Here is a 24,894-nt window from a genome sequence, read left to right as displayed (position 1 = left end):
ACTCCGATTGGTCAAAATTATCAGACGGAAGTCGGCACAATTTCCTGTGTTTTCCCCGCGAAAGAAGAGTTTTTCCTTGTGAAATGAAGAAATTATTGGAATGATGTAGAACGAAACCATTTTTTCGATCCTTTCATCAAGATGGTAAGAATGTGATTGTCGGTGTATTTTCGATCAACAGGTAGCCAAAACTGTAAAGTTTACTTTACATCCGCTGCAGAAGAATGGGTCGCAATGGCCGCCTGCACAACAATCTCGCCCCCTCCTTTTCAACAATGATTTCTTTATATCGGCTTATCTACACCGTAATTAAGGCATTTTTAGCGTGTCTTGATTAAATCGTTAATACATACTTGCATTTCTCATAATTCCAGTAATGTCCTCGTGGAAAACTTCGAGTTTCAAAAAATAGTCGGAATTAACACCGATGGAAAGTGGTGAAATTCAGGCTTTGTACAGGCTGTTCATGGACTCCCCTGTTTGAAAACATCGTTGGGGTTACGCTGTGCCCCAGTTTCAAAATACAACCAGAACACTGAATTATTTATAATTAACTTTCGTGCCTATTGTGACGAATTGATTTGTAATAATATTACTATGAAATAAAAACTCATCTCTACCGAAACCTCATCGTGGAAGATTCATATTAGGATAATAGGTGTACAAAAAGCATGTATTTACGCACGGCCAAAATTAAAATTCTCAATCAGTCTCCAATTATAGGGTTAAATGAAATTGAATATGACTGTGGTATATTATGAGCGCAGTGGTTCACATTTTCACATTTCTCTGTGAAATAATGGGAAATACACATTCCTGTCGAGTGCCCCGACCAGGAATTGAACCAGGGTCTCTGGCGTGATAATCAACCAGCTCTACCAAATGAGCCAAAGAAACATGTTCCGTCAGCTAAGTAACCATATTAAACACTGTAGACAAGCCACACCAATTCGCTCCTATTACTTCACTATGATGTCCTGGTAAATGGACTCTTTCTGAATTTTATAGTCACTTTGGTTGTTACAGTCTTTTCTGTGACAAAATAAGACTTACCAGCAGGAAAATTAAGCAGATTAAAAGTATTTTTTAACAAATTTAAATGTAATGGCACAACTATGGTGACATTGTCAGTAGGGCTGCAACGCTACACAATCCTTTCGGTTCGGTTTTCGGTTTTGGGGTTTCGGTTTTTTCAGTTTAGTCATTATGACATGTGAACACCTTGAGAGATTGTCTAACATAGGTATGGTAGATAATGGTACATTTTTTTCAACTTTCATTTTACTTCTGAATCATTAGATACAAAAAAGCAAGCAATAGATGAATTGAATTTGTTTTATTATCAATCAACTCTGAATACTAAGCAGTAACAAACATGTTTTTATTTTTAATATAGTCATTTTATAATATCACTTAAATAAGTGTCAACAGTTGCAAAATGTCATTTGGGACTAGGATATTTAAGTATTTAAGAGTATTTAAGAACTAATATTCATAAATCATGACTAGAAAATTAAACCACTATAGCTCAATCAGTAATAGCCTGCTCTGGAATGGATATTATTAGTGATCACAACCTTCATACTGCAGATTATAACAGTGAACAAGATTGAGTCAACATGAGTTTTTCACACATTTACAACCACTAGATAATCACAGCCTAATTTCTGCTGCCACCTGTCAGATAAGTAAACTGAATAAAAAATTTTATGTACCAATGTCTACTGCCTACTGCCTAAATTCCAATTCAAGATTCTGATTAAAGTACCAAATCATCAGCAATTTTGATATTCTTTTTCATTAATATCAACATATCCACCTGATCACTATATAGGCAAGCGCTTTGAGCTGTCACTACATCACCTGCTGTATTAAAAATGCGCTCACCGGATTTTGGGGTCATACTAAAAACCAAACCGAAACTGTAATGACCCGATCGTACCGAAAACACTGAACAGCAAGGAAAAACCGGGGTTTTCGGTGAACTGCGGTGAATTGTTTCACCTCTAATTGTCAATTAAAGAAAAACTGAAATTGAAATGGAATATTAAGTTGAGCTGTCTTTGTTTCTATGATATTTTAGAAGATACTTTTCATGAGAATTCCTTATTCAAGGTTAACTGCAAGACCCTGAATTGATTAAGTGTCAAGCACTTAATGCTTATCTTATCTTAATTGATTAGTAAATTTTTTATCTTATATAGTATACTAGAGATTAAAGTACGTATTCCATATAGCTTAGGATATTTGAAGACATAAAGCAAATTTTTTAAGAGTTTGAAGATATAAAGCATACCATGCCAGAAGAAAATTAAAATTTTATTCCATTTTGGTTGTACATATACGTGATTAAAATAGGTTGCCAAATAATGGTAAGGCCACACCCATGCTAGTATTTCTGAATCCACAAATAACGATATAGGAGCACACAATAATACATCGTTCCAGAATGTCACATTAATCCCTGGCCATTGATTGTTATTACACTACCATTCCTGCCAACTTTTCGAAATTCTTATGGGGGAGAAAAGTGTATGAACAACATTTTTGACTGGCCATGACACCATGCACGCCACAACATTTGTCACAAAGGAAAAAATTATTTATGTATATAAAGTCAACAATTTTAGAAAAGTTTATGTTAGGCTTTACTATACTATACCATAACAATGAAAAAATATAGTTTTTAGTAAAATATTTTTTCAACATACGCTATTATCATCTTTAAATCTTATTACTGCTAATTATTCTGCTGCATGTAATTAGAACTGTTATTTTTCTCTTGTTTCAAAAGGTGATGAAATGGGACATAAACAAGAAGTACGCCTGTCATGGCCAGGTAAAGCAGAGAGGTATAACCATAGGATCAGGAAAGTGGAAGACAGGAAATATCTGTGTACATTTTGTCAATGGCAAGTGGAAGCTGGAGGTCTTCTATTGTACTGCCCCAAACAAGTCTGTGATATCAACGGAGGTAACTGTCTTTATTCTTATTGTTTTTCTTATATTCATTGAGAAAAAAATAGAAAGATTTACATTTGTATTTCACAAGGAAGATAATGAAGCCTTCGATGATTATACGTTGTTGATAAGTCAAATATAAACATCGCGGTTGAAGTTGATATGAGAAAGTTCTGTCATAGATTTCCTATATGTGGGATTTTTTTCCCTTTTTTGCTATTGGCAGTGCTCCAGATAACTTTTTGACATGTGGGGTTTTCACTCCTACCTTTATAAATTGAGGGGTTTTTTCACCCCTGCCTTCATCAAGTGTATGGGTTTTTCCATATTAGGGTAACACTGAATTTGTAAACATTTTTGACAGCGCCATATTTGCTATGCGACTGGTTTATAATCACGATCAAGAAAGCGCTTGTTACGAGTTTCGTTTACTTGATAAGTGTCTGTTTGACTTAGATTATTGAGTTTTCTAACTACGTAATATTGGAGCCGGACATTGACGCAGAGTCCGGATTTCGCACGGGTTAATGACGCAAATCTTATTTTTTTCCTAGCGTGAAATTAGAAATATTGTGCATGAAAACGCATTCACGCAGGCTATCTGGAGCACTGTATTGGAGTGCCTCATCTAATGAATGAGGAGTGGCAGGTATCCTCCTTGCTGATGGAAAGGGAGTGAGGAGTCCTCTCCATGAAAAAAAAAATTTATTCTAGATTCAGAATCGTTACATCTGAAGCATTTTCATTGTCCTACATGGATTCATGTTATTTTCTACAGAATACCCTTGTTTTTATTCGTGACCTTTACATCAGATGGTTTGCTTTCATATAAGATTTTAAATCCGCCTTTTCAATCTCATTAAATGAAAACTGTATGTAACAAAGGTTATAAAAATCAAACCACATCAGCACAAAACTGGTTTTACTTTCATAAACTTATTTAAATTGTTAACAAAAAAAAACGTTTAAAAGTTTTGAAAAAGCATCAATTAAACATTCTTTCAAGTGTGTCTTGACGAATAAACTATATGTACTATTACAATCATTTGTCTTTTTTCTTTTATGTGGTCAGTTGCTATTTATCAGAAGAAACTTCGTAGCATACACAAGTGAAGGATATTTTTTAGGAAAAATAAAAACCTGTTTTAGAGCCAACTGAGTTTGACATGGCATCTGTCATGTACTTTTTTCAGAAACCCACTTATGGAGAAAACAGCTTCAGAACTGCCTGAAAGTAAACTGGTGATTCATATTAAGTGGACTAAGTGTAACAAGAATGTTTAATCTTATGTTTCGTAAGAAATTTGAAATTAGGCTCCAAATTTGAATCTACATTAGAACAACCTTTAACCTTATTTTCAAAAGAAACTAAAAATTATCAAAAATGATGTGGCCCTTTACCTTCTGGAGACAAGAGAGACAGAGTTTAAATGTCTTCAGTCTTCATGAATGGCTAAGGTGAATTTATAAACATGATTACATTTGAGAATTACACTCTTATCCAGCCAACCAATGACCATTTAAAATTTGACTTGTCCAGGCCTCATTTTTAACATATTTTGTCACTTGCTGAAAACAGCAAGTGCCTTAAATTTGTACATGCTAAAATGACTTTTTACTTGCTATTATCACAAATCTCCTATGTTCAAATAATGTGTTTTGTTTTGTGGTTTATAATGTATTACCTTGCTTCATCCAATATATATCAACATTATAGAAGAAGTGCTTTGTCCCAATATTTACACTCAAACTCAAAACAATTTAATTCTGTGAAATGTTAGGAATAGACAGGCACTCACAGTTTGCATCTGATGAATCCACTTGCTGAAAAAAGCAAGTCATTATTTTTTCTACTTGCAATTCTTGGATTTCTACTTGCAATTCTTGGATTTCTACTTGCAATTCTTGGATTTCTACTTGCAATTCTTGGATTTCTACTTGCAATTCTTGGATTTCTACTTGCAATTCTTGGATTTCTACTTGCAATTCTTGGATTTCTACTTGCAATTCTTGGATTTCTACTTGCAATTCTTGGATTTCTACTTGCAATTCTTGGATTTCTACTTGCAATTCTTGGATTTCTACTTGCAATTCTTGGATTTCTACTTGCAAATAGCCAGTAAAATCCCTTAAATTCGAGGCCTGTTTTCATGCATGATGAGCCTCTCTCTTAGGATAAAGACCCTACATCCGATATTGGAAAACAGTTAAGAATTTTTATAAATAATTCTATTCTTCCTTTCAGGTGAATAATGCTAACATTGAAGGAGTGATATGTAAGAATCAGCTGGTCATCACACTGAGGAACCGATCTGAAGCTTCAGCTATCCAGTTTAAACCAGAATCTAATGCTACACAGTACACTAAACCAATGTCCGTGTTGGACCAACTCATCAAGGACATCTGTACTGGAAAAATAGGTATCTAACACTTAGATTGAAGGACTTAAATGTATACAACACACTTTAATAGCTTGGTGTAAAAAATAATGAGGCTTTTACATGGATCACTTATCTAATAATGTTTCATTTAAAAATGGAATAGGTCAATATGAATAAAATTATTTCTAAAACTGTTGTCTTATAATTCCAAATTGATGTACAAAGTTGTATTTGGTGTACAAAAATGGTCATCATCTTACTGTAAACGTGCCTATTTTAGTGGTAATATTATTTTAGCACTTTCCTTGGTTGTGCTGATTTCAGTTTCTCTATGTTTATCTAGTAATTATTACAGATACAAAAATCCCCAAATTTCCCAAAAATGATAGTGCATGGAAATTTGATAGCACCAATTGAAGTATATTTACAGAATATATTTATAATGATGTGAGAAACTTGTGTTAAATATGTCCTTTAAACCTGAAGTTAGGTATTGCCTCGACTAAATTGATGTGTTTAGGACTTTGTGCTCATATTACATGGATTTGATTGCAGCCCCAGAATCTCAGCAGAATCCTTCGATGGTTTGTGTTAGTGGATGGCAAAAAAATGGAACTAAGACGCCTTCTAAGCAGACACTGGCCAAAGACTCAAACTTTACAAGGTATTTCAGCTTCCGTAGAGATTTCCTACAAACAGAAATAGTAGTACCAACAGTAGACAGATTCTGTCATAGGTGGATGGTAGGAAAGTCGAGTGTGCAAACAGGAAAACTTGTTTTGTCAATGAAGAGAGATGGTGTTAGTGGGTTATAGCAGTTTATACAAACAACCAATCAAAGACAGAAATATTTTTTTCTTTTCTTATTAGTCATCTGAACTGATCCTTTATATGAATATCTCATGTGAGAGACAGAACTTCCGCTAATAAGTGGGGCAAAGGCCATAGTTTGTCCTTCACAAAATACAAACTCAGTCAACATCTAAAGTGGGCACAAGACAGGCATCTTTAGAAATTTTTATTATCCCTGCTGTAAATGTTTGTTCATAACAAAATTTTGTCCAACTCAGTATTTCAGGCAGATAATATGTAACGCCACTAAAGAATCTGGTTCCGTAATTAGGGACTTACTTATGAAATATCCTAAATTTCATTTATTGGACAAATATAAACTTTTCATTTGGTAAATTTTATGTCATTTATTGATTTGAATTAAAAATTAAAAGACCAACATTAAGAGGAAAGATTCAACTTGCACACTTTCAACAAGGTTAAGGATTTTCAACAATATGAATTATCTTTACCATTTGGAGAGAAAATTTTCCAATAACTGCAAGTGAAATATCTAGCTTGAATGCAAACCTTTTTCAGTGAGAAAATCTTGTTTGATTTGAAATTTCAAGAATACAAATTTTTTACTGGATAAAATATTACACAGCCATTGATTTTTTCATGATAAGTTGTAGACATTGTTTTGACTTCAGCGTGAAGAAGAAATCAGAAGAGATTTCGCTGTTTGAAGATACTGACGATGAGAATGAATTCAAAGAAAACCAGAACAGGTAAGTATACCATGGAAGGAATGATGTTGGACGAGATTTTTGATGTCAGTTTTAATTAGTTGGAATAAGTCAGGGCTCTCACACCCCATTTTGGGACTGGGGCTCGGGGCCCTTAGAATTGGGAAAAATAGCAGCGTTTTCCTTAGAATTGGGAAACTTGGGGTCTAAATTGGGAAAAAAAGATACTATTTTGCATTGGGAACGGGGCTGAATATCGGCCCCAAATCTGGCAGATCGAGAGCCCTGTAAGTTCATGAGTGAAACAAGCTTATAAAATACTGGTCAGTCAATATTTAAAATCTCCAGATGCATTTGTCTCATGATATCTGATATTCATGAATATATTATGTTTTTATACTTATTTTTGTTATATAGAGGTCAGGTGTCAAAGGAGAAGAATCTGAAGTACTTACAGAATGGGATGGAGAAAGCTCGTAACCACCTTCAGCAGATCGAAACATCTGGGTTCTATAGTAGTTCTTCAGCAACACCCCGTAGTTATGGAGCTTTCTCAGTGTCAAGGTATACTTTCTGATCAGTTTCAAAGTATAATTGTTAGAATTGATAATGTCAGTGACATTTATTTCTTCCCAATATTTTTGCCATTTAAGAAAATTTCTTATTTTGAAGAATTATCTCTTCAAATATCCTTTACTGAAAATCATTTACTGAATATGCTTTAATATTCTTCAGAAAAACATGCTGACATTTGTATTCCTGATCAATCTTTGTCTTGTAACAGTAATTTGAAGAGATCACCTGGTATGATGCCAGACCCAACTCTACAGAAACGACCTCGCTTGTCTGATTCAATTAACTACACATGGAACAAATCTACTACCACCACTCCTGGGAGCAATCAGTTACAGACCCAACCAAAAAGTCTACAAGGGTAATTATTTTACTGCAATAAATCTCCAGCACATTACCCCTGACTCATATTCCAAAAAGCCTGATTGAATTTTGTCCAAATTTGTCTTGAGTGATCTGGGATGAAGAGGACTTTGTAAAACTCCTCTGTTTAATTAAGCTTTTTGACCAAATTTGGCTCAAATCATCACTAGGTAGAGATGAATGTATATTGTGTTATTAGAGTGTCCTAAAGCTTGCCTCGCTGTCTAATACTGGCAGTAGGAGAATATATTCCAGTGTCGTTCAAACACAGAGTTTGTTATGACTTGCTTAATGAATGGTTCCGAGAGATCAATACCAAGATTCAAAATTCTGTTACGAAAAATGTTTTGTTATGATTTTGAAATAGCCAAGGAGGTGAGTGACTCGGGCCCTCTGAACCTCTTGTTCATTATAATAACAATAGTTTGTCTTTGTTTCAGGTTCTCTAATCTTGGAAACACTTGCTACATGAATTCTATCCTTCAATCGTTGTTCTGCTTGGACACGTTCTCCAATGATTTACTGTTCTCTAACAGTCGAGTGATGAAATCTCTGCATTCCCAGTCTCTGTATAGGTAGGTACTGCCCAACTCTTCTGAAAAATAAATTCTGCCTTGATCTAATTTGGTCCAGACAGAATTGGCAACAGAGTTGAATTTTGAATTAGTAACACAATCAATTCTTGTTAACCTCTCCTGTACAAGTTTAAAATGGGGGTGTATTTCAGACCACTGAACCATTCTTATACAGATGAAAAATGAAGGTAATTTTTAGGCCATGAGTGCCTTTTGTATAGGCTAAAACTGTGTAACTTTTTGAACACATATTGAAAATGGAGATGTATTCAAGCCTGATGGACTTCCTGAAAACAGGTTGAAATGGAAGTATACTTCAGGCCTTGAGGATCTTAACAAAACTTCAGACAATAATGAAAGAATATTTTGTTCACTGCAGTGCCCTTTATAAACTTCTTCGATCGAGAACTAAAACACTTCCTGAACATGTGAGGCGGGACATGCTACGGAATGTTAAGTCTGCAATATCTACAACGGCCAAGAGGTTTTCTGGCTACCAACAACACGTAAGTCACAGATGGAAATAGATTTTGTAATTTTTCATATCCTCAGTCTAAAAGCTGCTATTACAGTCTCTTGTTAATTAAAATAACAATTCAATCATTTTGTACATCACATCCAAACTACTGAAGAATCTAATATCCAGTAATGTAGCTTTAAAATGTATCATATTAATCCTGCATTAAGCCCATAAAGCCAATCCCATGGTAGGGATTATTACAGTGCTTTAAATGTTTGTGTTTTTACTGAAACTACTGTCAGTGTGGCTGCACTTGATCTGTGATGTAACACAACAGTAGATATCATTATTTTTTATTTTCTTTGTTTTTGTTAGGATGCTCATGAATTCCTTGGTCAGGTGTTGGACCAGCTGAAGGAAGAGGTGACTAAAGTGTCCAGCTCCACACCTAGTCCCCATAGGGAGGGTTCTGATGGCGACACTCCGTACATCAACCCAACCGTGCAGAACTTTGAGATGGAAGTCCTCCACTCTATTACCTGTCTCCAGTAAGAATGGATTTTTTCAATGATTCAGTTTTTGCAGTAGAGATTACATTGTCAGGGGGTCTTTTATGTTCCAATGATGAATCAATCCATGAAAGATCAACACGTTGAAATAAAAAATACTGTAGCACATGTCTCACTGATATGAAGACGTTAACCCAATTACATAACTTTCATTCATTTTCTAGGTGATGGAGTCAAATATGTAAAAATGATTAAACATCTGTAAACTTGAAAAATATCTCTAAAATGTAGTTGTATTCTATAGTGAAGCCAGTTTTGTATATGTTAACCCGGACCTACTGTCAAGGATATGGGACAAGTCGGTTACAGTTCAATAAATCCTCCGTATGTTATTTTACACAAAGACTTGTTTTGTAGTTGTCAGGAGGTGGTCACCAAAGCAGAGCAGTTCAATGACCTTTCTGTGGATATGCCAAGACGAAGGTAGGTAGAAATTTTGGCAGAATGGGAAAAGATCAAAGTTAGCAAAGAGTGATTAAATGATTTAGTAACTAATTATAAAGATAGATTAACATTTAAAGAGACCGGTATTTTGTTTGATTATTAAACAAAGGGCTATTCTAATAAAACATCTGTCAGACCCTGATTATAACACAAAGGGCTATTCTAATAAAACATCTACCAGACCCTGATTATAACACAAAGGGCTATTCTAGTAAAACATCTACCAGGCCCTGATTATAACACAAAGGGCTATTCTAGTAAAACATCTACCAGGCCCTGATTATAACACAAAGGGCTATTCTAGTAAAACATCTACCAGGCCCTGATTATTACTAAAAGGGCTATTCTAATAAAACATCTGTCAGGCCCTGATTATTACTAAAAGGGCCTTGGACTAAAAAAAAAAAAAAACCATCTTTAGTACTCTTTCCTGCCTTATCAATTATATTCTGTAGGCAATATCCCTAACAAAACCTGGAGTCCTGGGGTGGAATAGATATTTTACTGGAATAGCCCTGAACAGAACCAAGAGTCCTGGGGCGGAATAGATATTTTACTGGAATAGCCCTGAACAGAACCAAGAGTCCTGGGGCAGAATAGATGTTTTACTGGAATAGCCCTGAACAGAACCAAGAGTCTTGGGGTGGAATAGATATTTTACTGGAATAGCCCTGAACAGAACCAAGAGTCCTGGGGTGGAATAGATATTTTACTGAAATAGCCCTGAACAGAACCAAGAGTCCTGGGGTGGAATAAATATTTTACTGGAATAGCCCTGAACAGAACCAAGAGTCCTGGGGTGGAATAGATATTTTACTGGAATAGCCCTGAACAGAACCAAGAGTCCTGGGGTGGAATAAATGTTTTACTGGAGAAACCCTTTTGTTAAAACTTACATCATTTGCAAAATTCAACTTCCCATCTGGATTACCACTGTCACATTTATGTTTTTTTTACGTCACTTTAGTTAAACTTTGCATTGAAACAGTGTTAAGGCCACAAAATATACTTTATACTCTGTTTCCATAAAAACAGGGTTGGAGGCATATATATCCTTTCCAAGAATTAATCTTTAGTTCAATTTCTATTAAATAGGGTTAGGGGCCTATGTACCTTTCACATGATTATTTGGGTTAGGGGATTGTATTTTCCTCACATACAAATTTTTATTTCATCTATTTGTTTTCAGAAAAAATGGTGAGCAGTCTTCGATTCAGAATGCACTGGATTTATTCTTTCGGTCGGAGGCAATTGAGTACACGTGTGAAAAATGTGGAAGTAACAAATCAGAAGTCACACATAAGTTTACTAGACTGCCAAGGTAAGCCGAGTTTGGTACAAGTTATTCCCCTTTACTTGCGTCTTTTTTGTCAATGCAAACATGAACTTAGTTTTGAAAACTGTAGGTCTAGGAAAGGAATACTTTATTCAAAGAAAAGCCTTTTGAGGTTTTCAGGAAATTTTCAACATAAAAAATAACTTTATAGAGAAAATTGTTGATAGACTACCAAAAAAGGAGAGAGAAAAAGTTGATGAAAGCGTTTGATTTAGATTGTAAACTCAGAATGTGATATTCTTCATGCATGGTTTGTTATTTGTCTTTACAAAGTCATAAATGTATTTTTAGAGTACTTGTGTTACACCTGAAGAGATACAACTTTGATCAGAGTATCATTAACACCAAGACTGCGCAGAGTATCAGCATCACACGTTTCCTGTCATTGGATGCACATTGTGAGGAGAATACCTTCCCACCTTACCCAGCCCTGCTCCAGTCTCCTGAGCAATATAAAACGTATGTACACCCTTTCCAGCTCAGCACCACACTTAAATAGTATAAAACCTATGTACCCTCTCTCTGGCCATTCTTCAGTATAAAATGTATGTACACCTTACCTGTTTATGCTCCAGTCTTCTGAATGATATAAAATGTATGACCATAGCTCCAGTTTCCTCAGACAGTACAAGATGTACATCACAAACCATACATATACATCACATGCTCCAGTCTCCTGAACGATATAAAAAATTGAAAACCTTTGCACCTTGTCCCGCCAACCCATAGTTTGCTCCAGTCTGTCGAACAATATAAATTATGTGTACACATTGTTATCCAATGCTAACCAGTTAAAATGCATGTTTTTGTAAACTGTGAAATTTTAGCACGATTTTCACTCTGTGTTAAATTTGCCTAGAGATACACAAAAACATATTTCAGCTTAGTATCAAACATTGGCCCATTTTTTATAATAGCCCTTTTTGGCCTAAGGACACATCATTATGTCATTTTCGGAAATACAACAGGTCATGAAATATAGAATTCAAGACTGATATTCTTTCTTGTGTGATGTGTCTACAGACCAGACAAGATTTTGACATCCGATGAGAGTGTGCCCAGACGACGTTTACAGCTTGGGGAAAGTTTCAGGTTCAAGAAAACACGACCGCTTGAAGAGGATGAGAAGGAGGATATTAACACCAGTACACCTTACAAAAAAGCAAAAATTTTTGATCTTGGGGTGAGTTAAAATCCAATCTCTTTACACATTATTCACAAGGCCATGAACAAGACCAGAATTCATATCGGTGCATGCAAACTAACTGGATATGTGATATATAGAACTGGTATTTCCTGGAGACATTGAGTGTATCTCAGAAAATTATATCAGGTTAAAACTGGTAAAGTACTGCTATATCAGGTAACCCTGGTAAAGTACTGCTATAACAGGTGACCCGGTAAAGTACTGCTATATCAGGTGAACACTGGTAAAGTACTGCTATATCAGGTTAACACTGGTAAAGTATTGCTATATTAGGTGAACCCTGGTAAAGTATTGCTATATCAGGTGAACACTGGTAAAGTATTGCTATATCAGGTTAACTCTGGTAAAGTATTGCTATATCAGGTGAACCCTTGTAAAGTATTAATATTTTGTATACTTTGGAAAAGAACTAGTACACTAGTGGTGACATAAAATTAGCATGGATATTTGATGTATCTCCAAAAAATGATGGGATATTGGATGTACCGTAAATATTCGCGTATAGTGCGCGCTCGCGTATAGTGCGCAGGTACTTTTTGGAGATCAGATTTTAAAAAAAAAAAAATCTACAGAAAAATTAATTGACTGGTCACTGCGACGAAACATTTGATGTGGTCTGATCCATTGATAATTAGGAAACCACAATGAGCGTGACCCTAACACATGTAATTACCTTAAGTAAACAAATTTACCCAGGTGACCTCACAAGCATGAAAGGCTTGGCTGATTGTATAATTAACGGTTAAGGACAGTTAACACGTTGAGTATGAGAAGACTGATGACACCCGGCTTGGGCTGAACGCGTACTATTGGTCAGAAAACGATGTTGTTTTAACTGTCTGAACATTTTCAATCCTACCTTGTCCCCATAAAAGCAGGTGGTTTGTCCAGTATAGGCATGATCTTTCATGGTATCTGTACCCACTGCGGTATCCGAAGGTATTTAATGATAGATTGTTTACACCGACTTCGACATGGGGAAACTGCGAACGCCATTTGACTACGCTGAGAGACTGGAGTTTCATGCCGCCGGTCGCCACTTCAATATTCCAGAGTGAAATATCAAGGCACGGAAGAAAGAAAAGACCGTTTAAAGTCCCAACCACTGACCAGAAGGGCTGACATAGGTGCGACAGCGAAACACCCAGAGATGGAGAGAGAGCTGTTCAACTTTGTATGCGATCGCCGATATCCCGGCATCGCTGCCAGTGCAACAGAACTGCGCGTGCGGGCCATGCAGATCAAGAGAGGTCATGGGGTCACCAACTTTGGCCATCAGTGGGATGGGCTGTCCGATTTATGAACAGAACGACAATCGCCTAAAAACTTCCGGATTCATTGAATTCCACAGATACATCATCAAAATGACGGGAAAACTAGATTCACCGTAATGCTAGCGTGAATGGCAGATGATTAAAACATTTTATTTTTTTGTTGTTTTTATCTCCAAACTATCATATAAGACCGACGACTTTTACATATAACTATGTGAAGGGAGGTAATCCAATATGGCGGATGCAGAACTCGGGAATGATAACCCCCGGAATGGCATGTACCTGCGTATAGTGCGCACCCCCTTTTTGACACGACAGTTTCAGCTTAAAAAAGTGCGCACTATACGCGAATATTTACGGTATATCAAGGATGGGGGTGGGGGGACATACTGGTTGTATCCTGTAAAGGTGACAGAATATTTGGTGTATCTTATAAAAAGGTGAGATATTGGATATATCTAAAAGGTGCGGGGATGATATATTAAAAAAGGCTTTTATATTGACTGTGTCCTGGAAAAGTGACAGAATATTTGATGTATCTCAAAAAAATGTGCTGGGATATTCAGTGTATCTTGGATGGAGAGACCTGTGATGTTTGGTGTATCTTGGTGGTTTGGGTAGCTTAGATATTCAGTACATCTTTAGGAGGGAGGAGTGTTTGGATATTTTAGGTATTTCAGAAAAAAGGCTAGAAAATGTGCTGATATTTGTTTGATAGTCCTTGAAGTTACCATGGATACCATATATGTTTTCCTTTCCTTCTTTTTCAATCTTACATGATGTTATGCCATTACATTCATTCATTGAGCACCATACAAATATATTTGTTGATAGGAGGACCATGGTATTAAAGCTGATGTGCCATTAATGATTGAAGATGGTCCAGAAGAGGAAGAAGAGGACAAAGATCTCGCCAGAGCCTTGGAACTTAGTCTTCAAGAGGCCAATGACCGAACTCAGGTAAGCTTCAGTCAATACGTAATTGAAAATTAAGTCCGACACTTTAAATGTACAAAGGAGGAGTGCCAATTTGGGCCTTCTGGCGGCCATGACCGATATTTTTTATTTCTTGTGTAGGAATTCCTTGGGGTTAGGCGGTCATGATATGACATAAAATTAAGGTCAGATCTGAGCCATTCATTAGTTATGGGGGGTAAAGTGGGGGGTAAAATTCATAAACAGCTCCATTATGACAAACCTACATTATATTTTTGGATTTTTTCTTCTTAATTTTCATGTAATAATCCATATCAAAACATTCATTAGTAAAATTGATTGAAAAAAATATTCCATTTTTGAAAATTAGGTCATGGTAATTAAGCTCATTAATTGCTAATTATATTAAAGATGAACTTAATTTTCTGCCTTAATGCACATAAAAACAATACCTTTATCATGTGTCATGCTTTAGTAAGATTTATTTTTGAATACTTTATAGAAAATGGAGAATTAATTAATGGGAGGGGGCGGGTTCACACTTTTGACAACTTTTGGTTGATATCAGAGTTGCCTTATGTAATTATTTTAGATAATAAATATCTAATAAATAAATGTTAAATTGTACTGCATTAAGAACTGTTTAAAATAAATTGCTTGATAAATGTAGAGATATTTAAACCAGTTTGGTACGGCTGGTTGAGCTTTAAGCTAAAATGGCGGGATATAATGCCATCCCCTGACATATACCTTGTTAAGGATCTTTGTGTCTACCGGTGAGTATACATGTGCACCTTGTCTCAGACAGTTCATATACCCTTATATATACAATTAATACGTGGCAACTACACTTCACAACCTCAGCGATTTTAGTATACTTTCTTGGTTTGACTGTCACTGATATTGTACATATAATTTAGACATATAATTGTAATTCAACTGTTGTTCATAATTTTGTTCATCCAAATTAAGGTTTTAATAAGGAGTGTTTTCTAAGTTTATGCCCTGTTTTCTTTTATCAATATGCCAGTGCACAGGCAGTGCGCTTGTTGTAAAGCACAATATAAAGTAAGGCTCTGTTGTCTGAATAAACCTTAAGGTTTGGTGACCCCGTATGTAAAAAATGCAGGGGAAGATACTACAATCACCATTCATCTACTGAACATCGTAGTAGCGATGTAGAGCACCAGCTTGAGTCACCTGAAAACAAAAAAATCAAACTTGACATTCCACGGGCTACATTAGGTGAATCTCGATGTTTCATTTGTAAAATGTTAAGAGAGGAATGTAAAAGTAAAATGGTAATGCTCTCAACAGAAATGCGAGTAAAGATTTTTATTAAGACAGGTATCCTTGTCCCAAACACCTGCAGATGTTGTTCTTCCCACATAGTGAATGGTGATTTCCCATCTGATAGTCTATCTTCACTCGCATATTCCAGCAAAGACACTGAACTGGATTCTTCTGAAATATCAGAGATCCTTTTGACACTTAGGGCAGCTGCTTCAAAGAAAAGTTGTTTAGACTTTGATTCCTCAGATGGATTAACTGATCAAGATTACTACCGTCTCACAGGTCTGTATAAAAATCAATTTTCTGACCTTTTACGATCAGTTAATCCCTCTCTTTACTCTGCACTGAACAGAAGCGCAAGGACTGCATTAGCCATCCTGCTTGTAAAGTTGAGGACTGGCATGTCTTTATCAATATTAGCTTCTCTGTTCAACATGACAAAGAGAATATGTGGAAAATGTATTCATTCAGCTCGCCAAGCATTGATGACCCACTTCGTTCCTTCACACCTTGGCCTGCAACACATCACTAGAGAACAAGTAATTCAAAACCATACAACGGTATTTGCAAGGAAGATGTTTGCCTCTGGGGAAGATGTCGCTATAGCTGTTGCTGATGGCACATATATTTATGTTGAAAAGTCCAGCAACTATACTTTCCAACGACGCTCTTTTTCGATGCACAAAGGACGCCCTCTCCTGAAACCAATGCTTCTTGTGGCCTCAGATGGCTATATACTGTCTGTCCTAGGCCCATATTTAGCAGACGGTCGAAATAATGACGCCAACATTACAAAACACATGTTGAAAACTAACACTGAGAACATCAAGGATTGGTTTCAAGATGATGATGTTCTTGTCGTTGACAGAGGCTTCAGAGATGTGACAGAACTGTTGAATGATGCTGGCATCAAAACAGAAATGCCATTTTTCTTGCCAAAGGGGCAGAAACAACACACACATACTGAGGCAAACGAATCTCGTCTTGTAACAAAGGTAAGGTGGGTTGTGGAGTCGGCAAATGGGCGGATTAAGCAGTGGAAGACCTTGGGACATGTTTTGCCCAACACTCTCATTCCAGTTGTAGGTGATTTTGTGAGAATTGTGTGTGCAATTTGTAATGCTTTTCGCCCCCCACTTGCCTCTGATTCTCCCAATGACCTCATCATTGCTGAGCGAATGTTGGCTCTGTCAAAATGTCCCAATAAATTGCAAATTCAAGTTGAAAAAGAAGGTTTGGCTAGGAAAAGAGCCATATGGGTCAAGCTTGATGAGGCCAGTTTGCCTGACTTTCCTCAGCTGACAGAACCGGAGTTGAGAGATCTTACCATGGGAGTATATCAGTTGAAGCAGGCAAAGTGATATACCATGGAGCACTTGTCTGAAGATGGCCAGTATGAATTAATGGCATGCAGGGAAAAGCCTGGCTTAAAGTTCAGATTCGTTCCAGACATGTTGCTTCGAAACTGTACAACCTGTGGATTGAGTATTCCCCTGGTTTGACTCCTATATCTGGTTGGTATTGCCAGTGTAAGGTTGGTGCCAGGGTAGTGGGCTGCTGTGCCCATATTGCATCTGTTCTCTGGTACCTTTCTTATGAGCGACACCAGCCTAGGATAGCACACCCAACTGCCTCATCAAGCTACCTCAGCTGTGCTGATGACGCAATGATGATTGAGGACTGGTCTGAGTCTGACAGTGACAATGAGTAACTAACTATGTGTACGACCATTGTATGTATAGTGGAGTGAAATGCAACACTAGAGGTTAAGATTGATATCTTTCATTAGCCATTTCTGTGTTAATACTTCGGTAAAACCACTAGATACAGACATATGGTCAAAGTTGTCGAACTAAAATTCAAAGCACCGCCTCTTCTTTGTTTTCTTTAAAGTATGCAAAAATATTTCTTATTAAAACATGGTACATGATAAAGGTATTGTTTTTATGTACATTAAGGCAGAAAATTAAGTTCATCTTTAATATAATTCGCAATTAATGAGCTTAATTACCATGACCTACTTTTCAACAATGGAATATTTTTTTCAATCAATTTTACTAATGAATGTTTTGATATGGATTATTACATGAAAATTAAGAAGAAAAAATCCAAAAATATAATGTAGGTTTGTCATAATGGAGCTGTTTTTGAATTTTACCCCCCACTTTACCCCCCATAACTAATGAATGGCTCAGATCTGACCTTAATTTTATGTCATATCATGACCGCCTAACCCCAAGGAATTCCTACACAAGAAATAAAAAATATCGGTCATGGCCGCCAGAAGGCCCAAATTGGCACTCCTCCTTTTCGAGGTAACACAACTTAAGTGCAATTTTTGCTGAAAGCATTGCTCTTAATATGATTGTGCTAACTGCAATTAGCAGTTATTGTTGAATCACAAATTTGTCATTGCGCCACTTTGCCAACAAGTGATAAATGAATGAACTGAAATTTGATTGTGCAAATTGAAGTTTGTTGAAAGTCAATATTTTGAATCAATTTACATTTGCTTATTGATTAAAATTCAAATTGTTAAGTTGGATAACCTTGGATAATTGTTTCAGTGTTTCATTTTCAAGTGAAGAAGCCCATTGAAACATGTATAATTGCATGTGGGTCTTTGCCTTCTTGAAGTACGTAATTCTAAAGCTTGTCCGGCTGAAGTAGTTTTGATAGTTGATAGGGGTAGGGTTTTGGAACCACAGAATGGTTTGTTTTTCAGGAAGTTGAAAAATGAAGTGTCTTAGCAAGACACTAGCAATCTTGAAGGATGAGATAACACGCAACAGACATTTCACTTGTCAATTATAAAAAAAAATTCAAAAGTATGACCATGAGGAACTGTCTACAAATATCTCATTTACTTATCTAGCCTAGACAGCAATTGTTAATGATATGAATTTCCCTGATAAACCCTGACACATCATGAACATGACATCGGTAGCACTAGCTCAACCTCAAAATATCAATGAAATTTCGCTTGATTTTTAATGTTAATTTTGTCACAAATTTTGGGCAGGGTAACCCAGTTTTAGGAAATTATGCATTAAAACAATATAAAACAATACTGTATTTAAGTGTTAAATATATTTGAGTTAGAATTTGGATAATAGGTTCAACACCACTTGTTACAGGATAATCATGATATACAGACGCACATTTCTTTAAAAGTCCAGCTATTGCCTAAGTATATAAACATTGTGTTCTGTATTGATATTGTATGTGATTATGACTTACAGCATTATGTAGATGAGACGAAGGAGACCGAGCTACAGAAAGTGTTGGAGATGAGCAGAGTGGAGATAGAAAAAACCTCCAACTTTGATCATGGTCAGTATTTTATAAACTTTTGAAGGTTTCACACTTTCAACTATTTCATTGTTGCCAGGTTTTACAAAAAAAAATTACACTTTTTCTTTAAAGATTTCGGAAGAGTTCAACTTAAATTGTTGGTGTACTGTCGTTTGATTTCTGTTTTGATTAATTAAGAGGTCACATTGGTGCAAGATCACATAACAGGTTACAGAATACCAGTAATGAAACCTTATCATCCATTAGGCCATGGTTGTAGAGCCTGGTCATTGTCTAGAATAGAGACAACAAACCAATGATGAGATGCTTTTTTAGATGAGTGTATGCTTTCTTTAAACCATTCTGTCCATACCTTCATTTCTCTTTGTGATGAGGTAGTGATCAGAAGTATTGTTTTCATAACAGACAACAGCAGTGTTCCCCCTTGCTGTTTGAAAGTAGAGTACAAGCCCTAACAATGTATTTATATAGGAGAGAGCTTGAAAGCCAGGAGAGTGCTTGAAAGCCAGGGTATAAATCTTGAATTTCACCAATTAAAGGGTTTTTGTACCTATATCTGTGGGTCATGAGGAACACTGCAACATGTGTATGTAGGTAAATTTATCAACTGGAAATTAAGGAATTATTTTGATCCACTTTCTGGGGTGTAAAAATATCAAATTCTGGTTGATCATGAAAACTAGCAAGGAATTGTGAAAGAGCAGATTGAAGTGAGCTTGAAATTTAATACACATACTTTATTTCTTTTTTTTTCATATCCATCTTAAGCATGTTTTCAGTTCATTCATTTTAGGTTTATTGTTCTAAATTATATATCTGTGTTGTGACATTTCAGTTCCTTGTTTCATAATAAAATTTAATAATTGATTTAGATTATGGGCAGACCATTCAGAATATGTCAGAGGAGGAACAGATGAGATTAGCCATAGAACAGAGTTTAATGGAAACAAGTCGCATCTCTCACATGGAAATATCACAGGAAATGGACCCAATCAACCGCACACACAAGTATGAGGCATCGGACGATACAAAAGACGACAAACAAACCAGTCCCATGTACAGGTCAGATGAAAGTGGAACATCCTCAGTTAAAACAATAGAGGATACTTCCTCACAAACGGGAGAAGACCATATTAAAAAGGAAAAGAATACTCTATTTTCAGGAAAACCTCTACAAAAATCACCCTTGTGTGTTAGAAAGTCAAGCAACAGTCCAGAAAAGACAAGTAATGATGACTGTTCTGTCAAAGGGAGGATGCCAAGTGCTGTGTTAGATGTGATCACCGAGGAACAGGACACAGATTCACATAATATGAAAGTGTTAGACAATGCAGTTGATGCTTCACAGGGATTCAGTGTATCTGGTAATACAGACATTGCCTCCTCTGATACGTCAGACTCGGGCAAACTTCATTCTGTGAATGAGACAACTACAACAAAAACAACACGAACTTGTCTCTTTGGGAAAGAAAATGTGTCAAAGACTGAATATTCTTTACATGAGTCAGGTAAAAAACAAATCAGGTTAGAATTGGATCATTCATTTGATGATCTTGATGAAAAACAGACAAAATCAAATGTTGAGGGAACGAGTAAAGATTTGAATAATTCAAACATTGATTTGGAATGTCAGATCGCAAAGACAGAGGACAATAAAGTTGACAACAGTAGATTATGTGGTGGTCAAGGTCATGCAGCCGTCAGTAAGTCAGACAAGAGTGAGTACCAGACAGAAATGGACACTCTGGACTCCAAACCTGATCAAGAGTTTGCCAGTCTTCTTTGTGAGGATGAAGATGGTAAGATATACTCAATATAATCTGGATTTAATAAAAATTATTTGTAAAAATTCTGAATTTCAAGTAAATTGAAAACTTAGCATTTATCAAGATGCATTGTAACCAGTATATTTTTAGAAAGCTTAAAAGAATCAGTTCTTATTTTGTAATATTTAAAAGGAACTTTTTATTAGAGGTGGTTTTCATAAAACAATATTCAATTATGTATAAATTGTAAAACAGATCCAGAATGGTTTGATGTTTCTATTGGATTTGTTTTCAGATTTCCAACTAATGTTGCTAGAAGATAAAGAAAATGCCCTTCCAGAGCAAAGAGATGTGCAGACACAGTCAGGGGATGACACCCAATCCTACCTCGACCTTCCTGTGGTAGAAAACGAGGTTTGTTTTCACGGTTACTACAAAGTGATTGATGATTTGCAGGCAAAGGTCATATGAAGACTCCTATGTTTACAGATGATGGGGGCAATCATCAGATTTATAGTACTGTCATACTGTAATGTTATAATATTGACTCAGTAGTATTACTCCCAACATAGTCATATTATACTGACAAATGTCTGTCCTTATGCTCATTTAAGATTAAGAAGAAAGTAGCTGAAAGTTTCATTGAGTGAACATAACACTCAACCTTCCTCATTTGGGCAGACATGCAACACTAAGAGAAAAATTGAGGTATCTCTAAAGGAATCACTTGGAAGGAAAACAAATTGTTGTCTTTATTTTTCAGTAGTACATGTATAAAATTGACCATTTAAGGAAAGAATTATTTTTAGAAAAAATCTGCAAAAGTAACAAAGTAATGTGCCCAACTTATAAGATATTTTTCACACCATGTGGAATAATGATATTTATTGTCTTGTCTTTATCAGAAAGGTGACCTTCCTTACTCGTACAAGCTTGTCAGTATCGTTAATCACCAGGGTAGCACTTCATTTGCAGGTAAGTTTATGGAGGAACATCTGGGAATTTCAGTACTGGATAAAAGTTTGGGTTAGAAGTTGGTTTTTAATATCAGTAAAAAGTTTTGTTTTAGATGTGTTTCATTTATTGTTAAAATGAATGTGTAAATCTTTCATTGAGGGACAGCTAGCATCTGGAATTAAATTTTTGGCAAACTGTTTTCTAAATAGTTTTGTCAGAGTGATCTCCCCTACTTCATGTTTTGCTATTTGTATCAATGTCTAGCTTAAAATTTTGAAACCCCACTGTCACTTTTAGTAATTGGAATTATCAAAATTTTTGAACGAGTATACTTGACTTGCCTGAAAATTCATCAACAATCACCGTTTATAATATTTCAGGGCATTATGTGACGGATGTTTATGATCTGAAAAAAGGGGCGTGGTTCAGTTGTGATGACTCTCACGTCACCAAGTCAACAGAAGCTGAGGTGCGATTGAAACGGGAGAGGAGTGGCTACATCTTTTTCTACCTTAGCAAGTAAGAACTTTCAGTACATTATGAATTTATAAGGAAAAGGAGACAAAGGGAGGGGGGGTTTCATAGGCCACTTTGCAAAGGATTTAGATAGAAAGAAATATTTGCATAGCACATCCAGTTTTAGCATTGAAGAAAGAAAGTTCCTGCTGATCAGAAACTCCTTCAATCTAACCGACAAGTGTGGAAATCTAAAACTGAACAACATCCTGGAGTTTGTTTTTTCTCTGCATGATACGGGTCGGTGCTTTAGAAACTCAATAACTGCTAACAAAATTATTGACTGATGATTTTTTTGTGTATTTCAGAGAAATATATGAAGATCTGAAAGACGACTTTGCTGTTCAGAATGGAAAAAGGAAGCCTTGATCTTTTTTTTTATCTTGGATTATTTGTTTACTTCTGACAGTGTTGTATACTGTACAACATTATTGAATTAAATGATCTGTTAGATTTTTTATAATGTTGAATTGTTTCTTGATTTACTATATACTGGGAAACTTTCACTATTATTTTATCATAAGAAAGTGAATTTAACATTTTAGCTAAATTTTCGAAGTAAAATTTAAGATACACAAAACTTTTCTATAACGAGTATTACATAAGGCAAAAGACAAAAGTTTCCCAATAAACAGTATCATCAGCACTAGGAGTTGAGATTTTCTCGATATTCCTTTACCTCTTTAAATTGATCCGTCCATTAAATTGTACTTGACAGGAATTCTATTACAATGACCTAGAAGGCTACTTCAATCTGAAGGAAATTCGGACAGTACTAGGTTGAGACAGTAGGACACATATTGAAAAATCCTTTTCATTGCTAATATTATACTAGTAAACTACATGGACAGAATTTAGATTTGAACTTTTATGACTTCAAGATGACTCCATATTCTTATTACAACTCCTCTTGAATTAGGTGAATGCAGAGACGAGACCTGAGTTAGTGAGTAGAACATGGTCCATCGTTGATCCTAAGTGATATTCTGGCCAATAGACAAGCTGACATTTAACTTGAATATAACAAACACAATCACTATTGCTAAATACCAGGTCATCACCACACCAACCATGACACTCTTTAATATCACTACTTAGATGATATTTATTGTCAATCCTCTTGTTTGGATGAAATTAAAGAATTGGGAACTAGACTTGTGTATTGGGATGTAGATCCATTATTTGTTTAAAATGGATGTCGCCCTCCAAATCGTGTAATTATTAATGTCTTACCAAGATAGTATTGACTCTTTCCGGGATGTGTAATGGTCCGTGTGTGGTCCTTTGTGAAATTCTGACTTTGTCATAATATTCCAGGTTCCATCTGTTTTGCCATTGACTTTATCCAGAGTTATGTCCCTTTGACTATATCGTACCCAGATTATGGTCCATATAGTTAGGCCAGTTGGAAGTATTAAACTGTTTCTCTGGGAATCCTAGACAAATGGTTCAATCAGATACGGGTAACTTTGTCTACTCGGACTTGCCTTCTGTAGAAAGTAGTGATATGTCTTGACCAATGCAAAAATAGCTCTCAACAGGCATGTCACGCAGTTGTCAAATACAAATGTAGTGAAGTAAGAAAGGATCATGAGACTCGGAGGAACATCTTTGTTAAGTACACTGACATATTCTAAACGTTTATCATCATTATATAAAACGGATTAATAACAAACTTCATTTATTTTACAACAATTGCGAAACAAGTTATGCCAACTTATACTAATCACTCTTGTTGGCCCGGATGTTAGCGCGCGAGGGGTCTTATTGTGGGAGAAAACCGGAGTACCCGGGGAAAACCCACATGGTCGGATAAAACGGATTGTTAACAATCATTTCTGGTCCTGATGAAGGACTTGGCTGAAGACTGTCAACACCTCGATATATCGTCACAGATACCTTATAAAGGTCACGTGTGATAAAGATAAAATACTGTAGTGTTTAATCATTGTGTTTGTAAAATATGTATTCCACCAGAATATCTTCTGTATATTTATATTATTGGATTCATATTGCACGTGAGGAGAACATTTTTATAAATACAGGGGTTCGACTCTCGAAATACAGCTATTCTCTTTACCACGGAATTTAACTAGCCCCTGTGTCTGAAAACATGGATTAAAGGATACGATTGAATATCTTTTTATAGAAAATGCTGATGGTGTTAAGACAAGAGGATAAACTAACGTTAGATTCTCGCTTTGTAAGGTCCATATTAAATTGTTGAATGTCACAGTTATTATTTTAATGTTTTAGTTAAGTAAAAATATTTTTTATTGCCAACAAACAAAGGAGAGGTACAAGTTACATGGATATTATTGACATCCTTTCCTGTTAATATAGTTAGATATATATACAATACAAGACGAGGCTTAGTAAGTGGAATTTTATTAGAGCTATTTTTAGAAAGTAGAGAGAGAGGGAGAACGAGGGTGAAGATTGGGGGGA

The 24,894-nt window shown here is 35.8% G+C and overlaps 1 protein-coding gene across 1 annotated transcript; it reads left to right on the top strand.

The window, feature by feature from the left end:
* Nucleotides 1-40: 40 nt before the first annotated feature.
* Nucleotides 41-22,902, top strand: LOC132555442 (ubiquitin carboxyl-terminal hydrolase 37-like). Its single transcript, XM_060219793.1, has 21 exons — nt 41-144; nt 2,795-2,974; nt 5,207-5,381; nt 5,898-6,006; nt 6,827-6,904; nt 7,280-7,426; nt 7,647-7,796; nt 8,239-8,373; nt 8,753-8,879; nt 9,209-9,381; nt 9,760-9,825; nt 11,036-11,167; nt 11,474-11,641; nt 12,206-12,365; nt 14,498-14,623; nt 19,135-19,225; nt 20,080-21,006; nt 21,269-21,387; nt 21,879-21,948; nt 22,311-22,449; nt 22,755-22,902. Exons 1-21 carry the CDS (start codon nt 142-144, stop codon nt 22,813-22,815), a joined length of 3,336 nt encoding a protein of 1,111 aa, XP_060075776.1. The 5' UTR covers nt 41-141; the 3' UTR covers nt 22,816-22,902.
* Nucleotides 22,903-24,894: the final 1,992 nt, after the last annotated feature.

This window comes from Ylistrum balloti, unplaced genomic scaffold (assembly GCF_031769215.1).
Source record: "Ylistrum balloti isolate Yb309-2 unplaced genomic scaffold, AGI_CSIRO_Ybal_v1 Utg370488, whole genome shotgun sequence".
In the NCBI taxonomy this organism is placed as follows: Eukaryota; Metazoa; Mollusca; class Bivalvia; order Pectinida; family Pectinidae; genus Ylistrum; species Ylistrum balloti.
The sequence above is the reverse complement of the archived record's forward strand: the minus strand, read 5'-3'. Positions and strand labels throughout refer to the sequence as shown.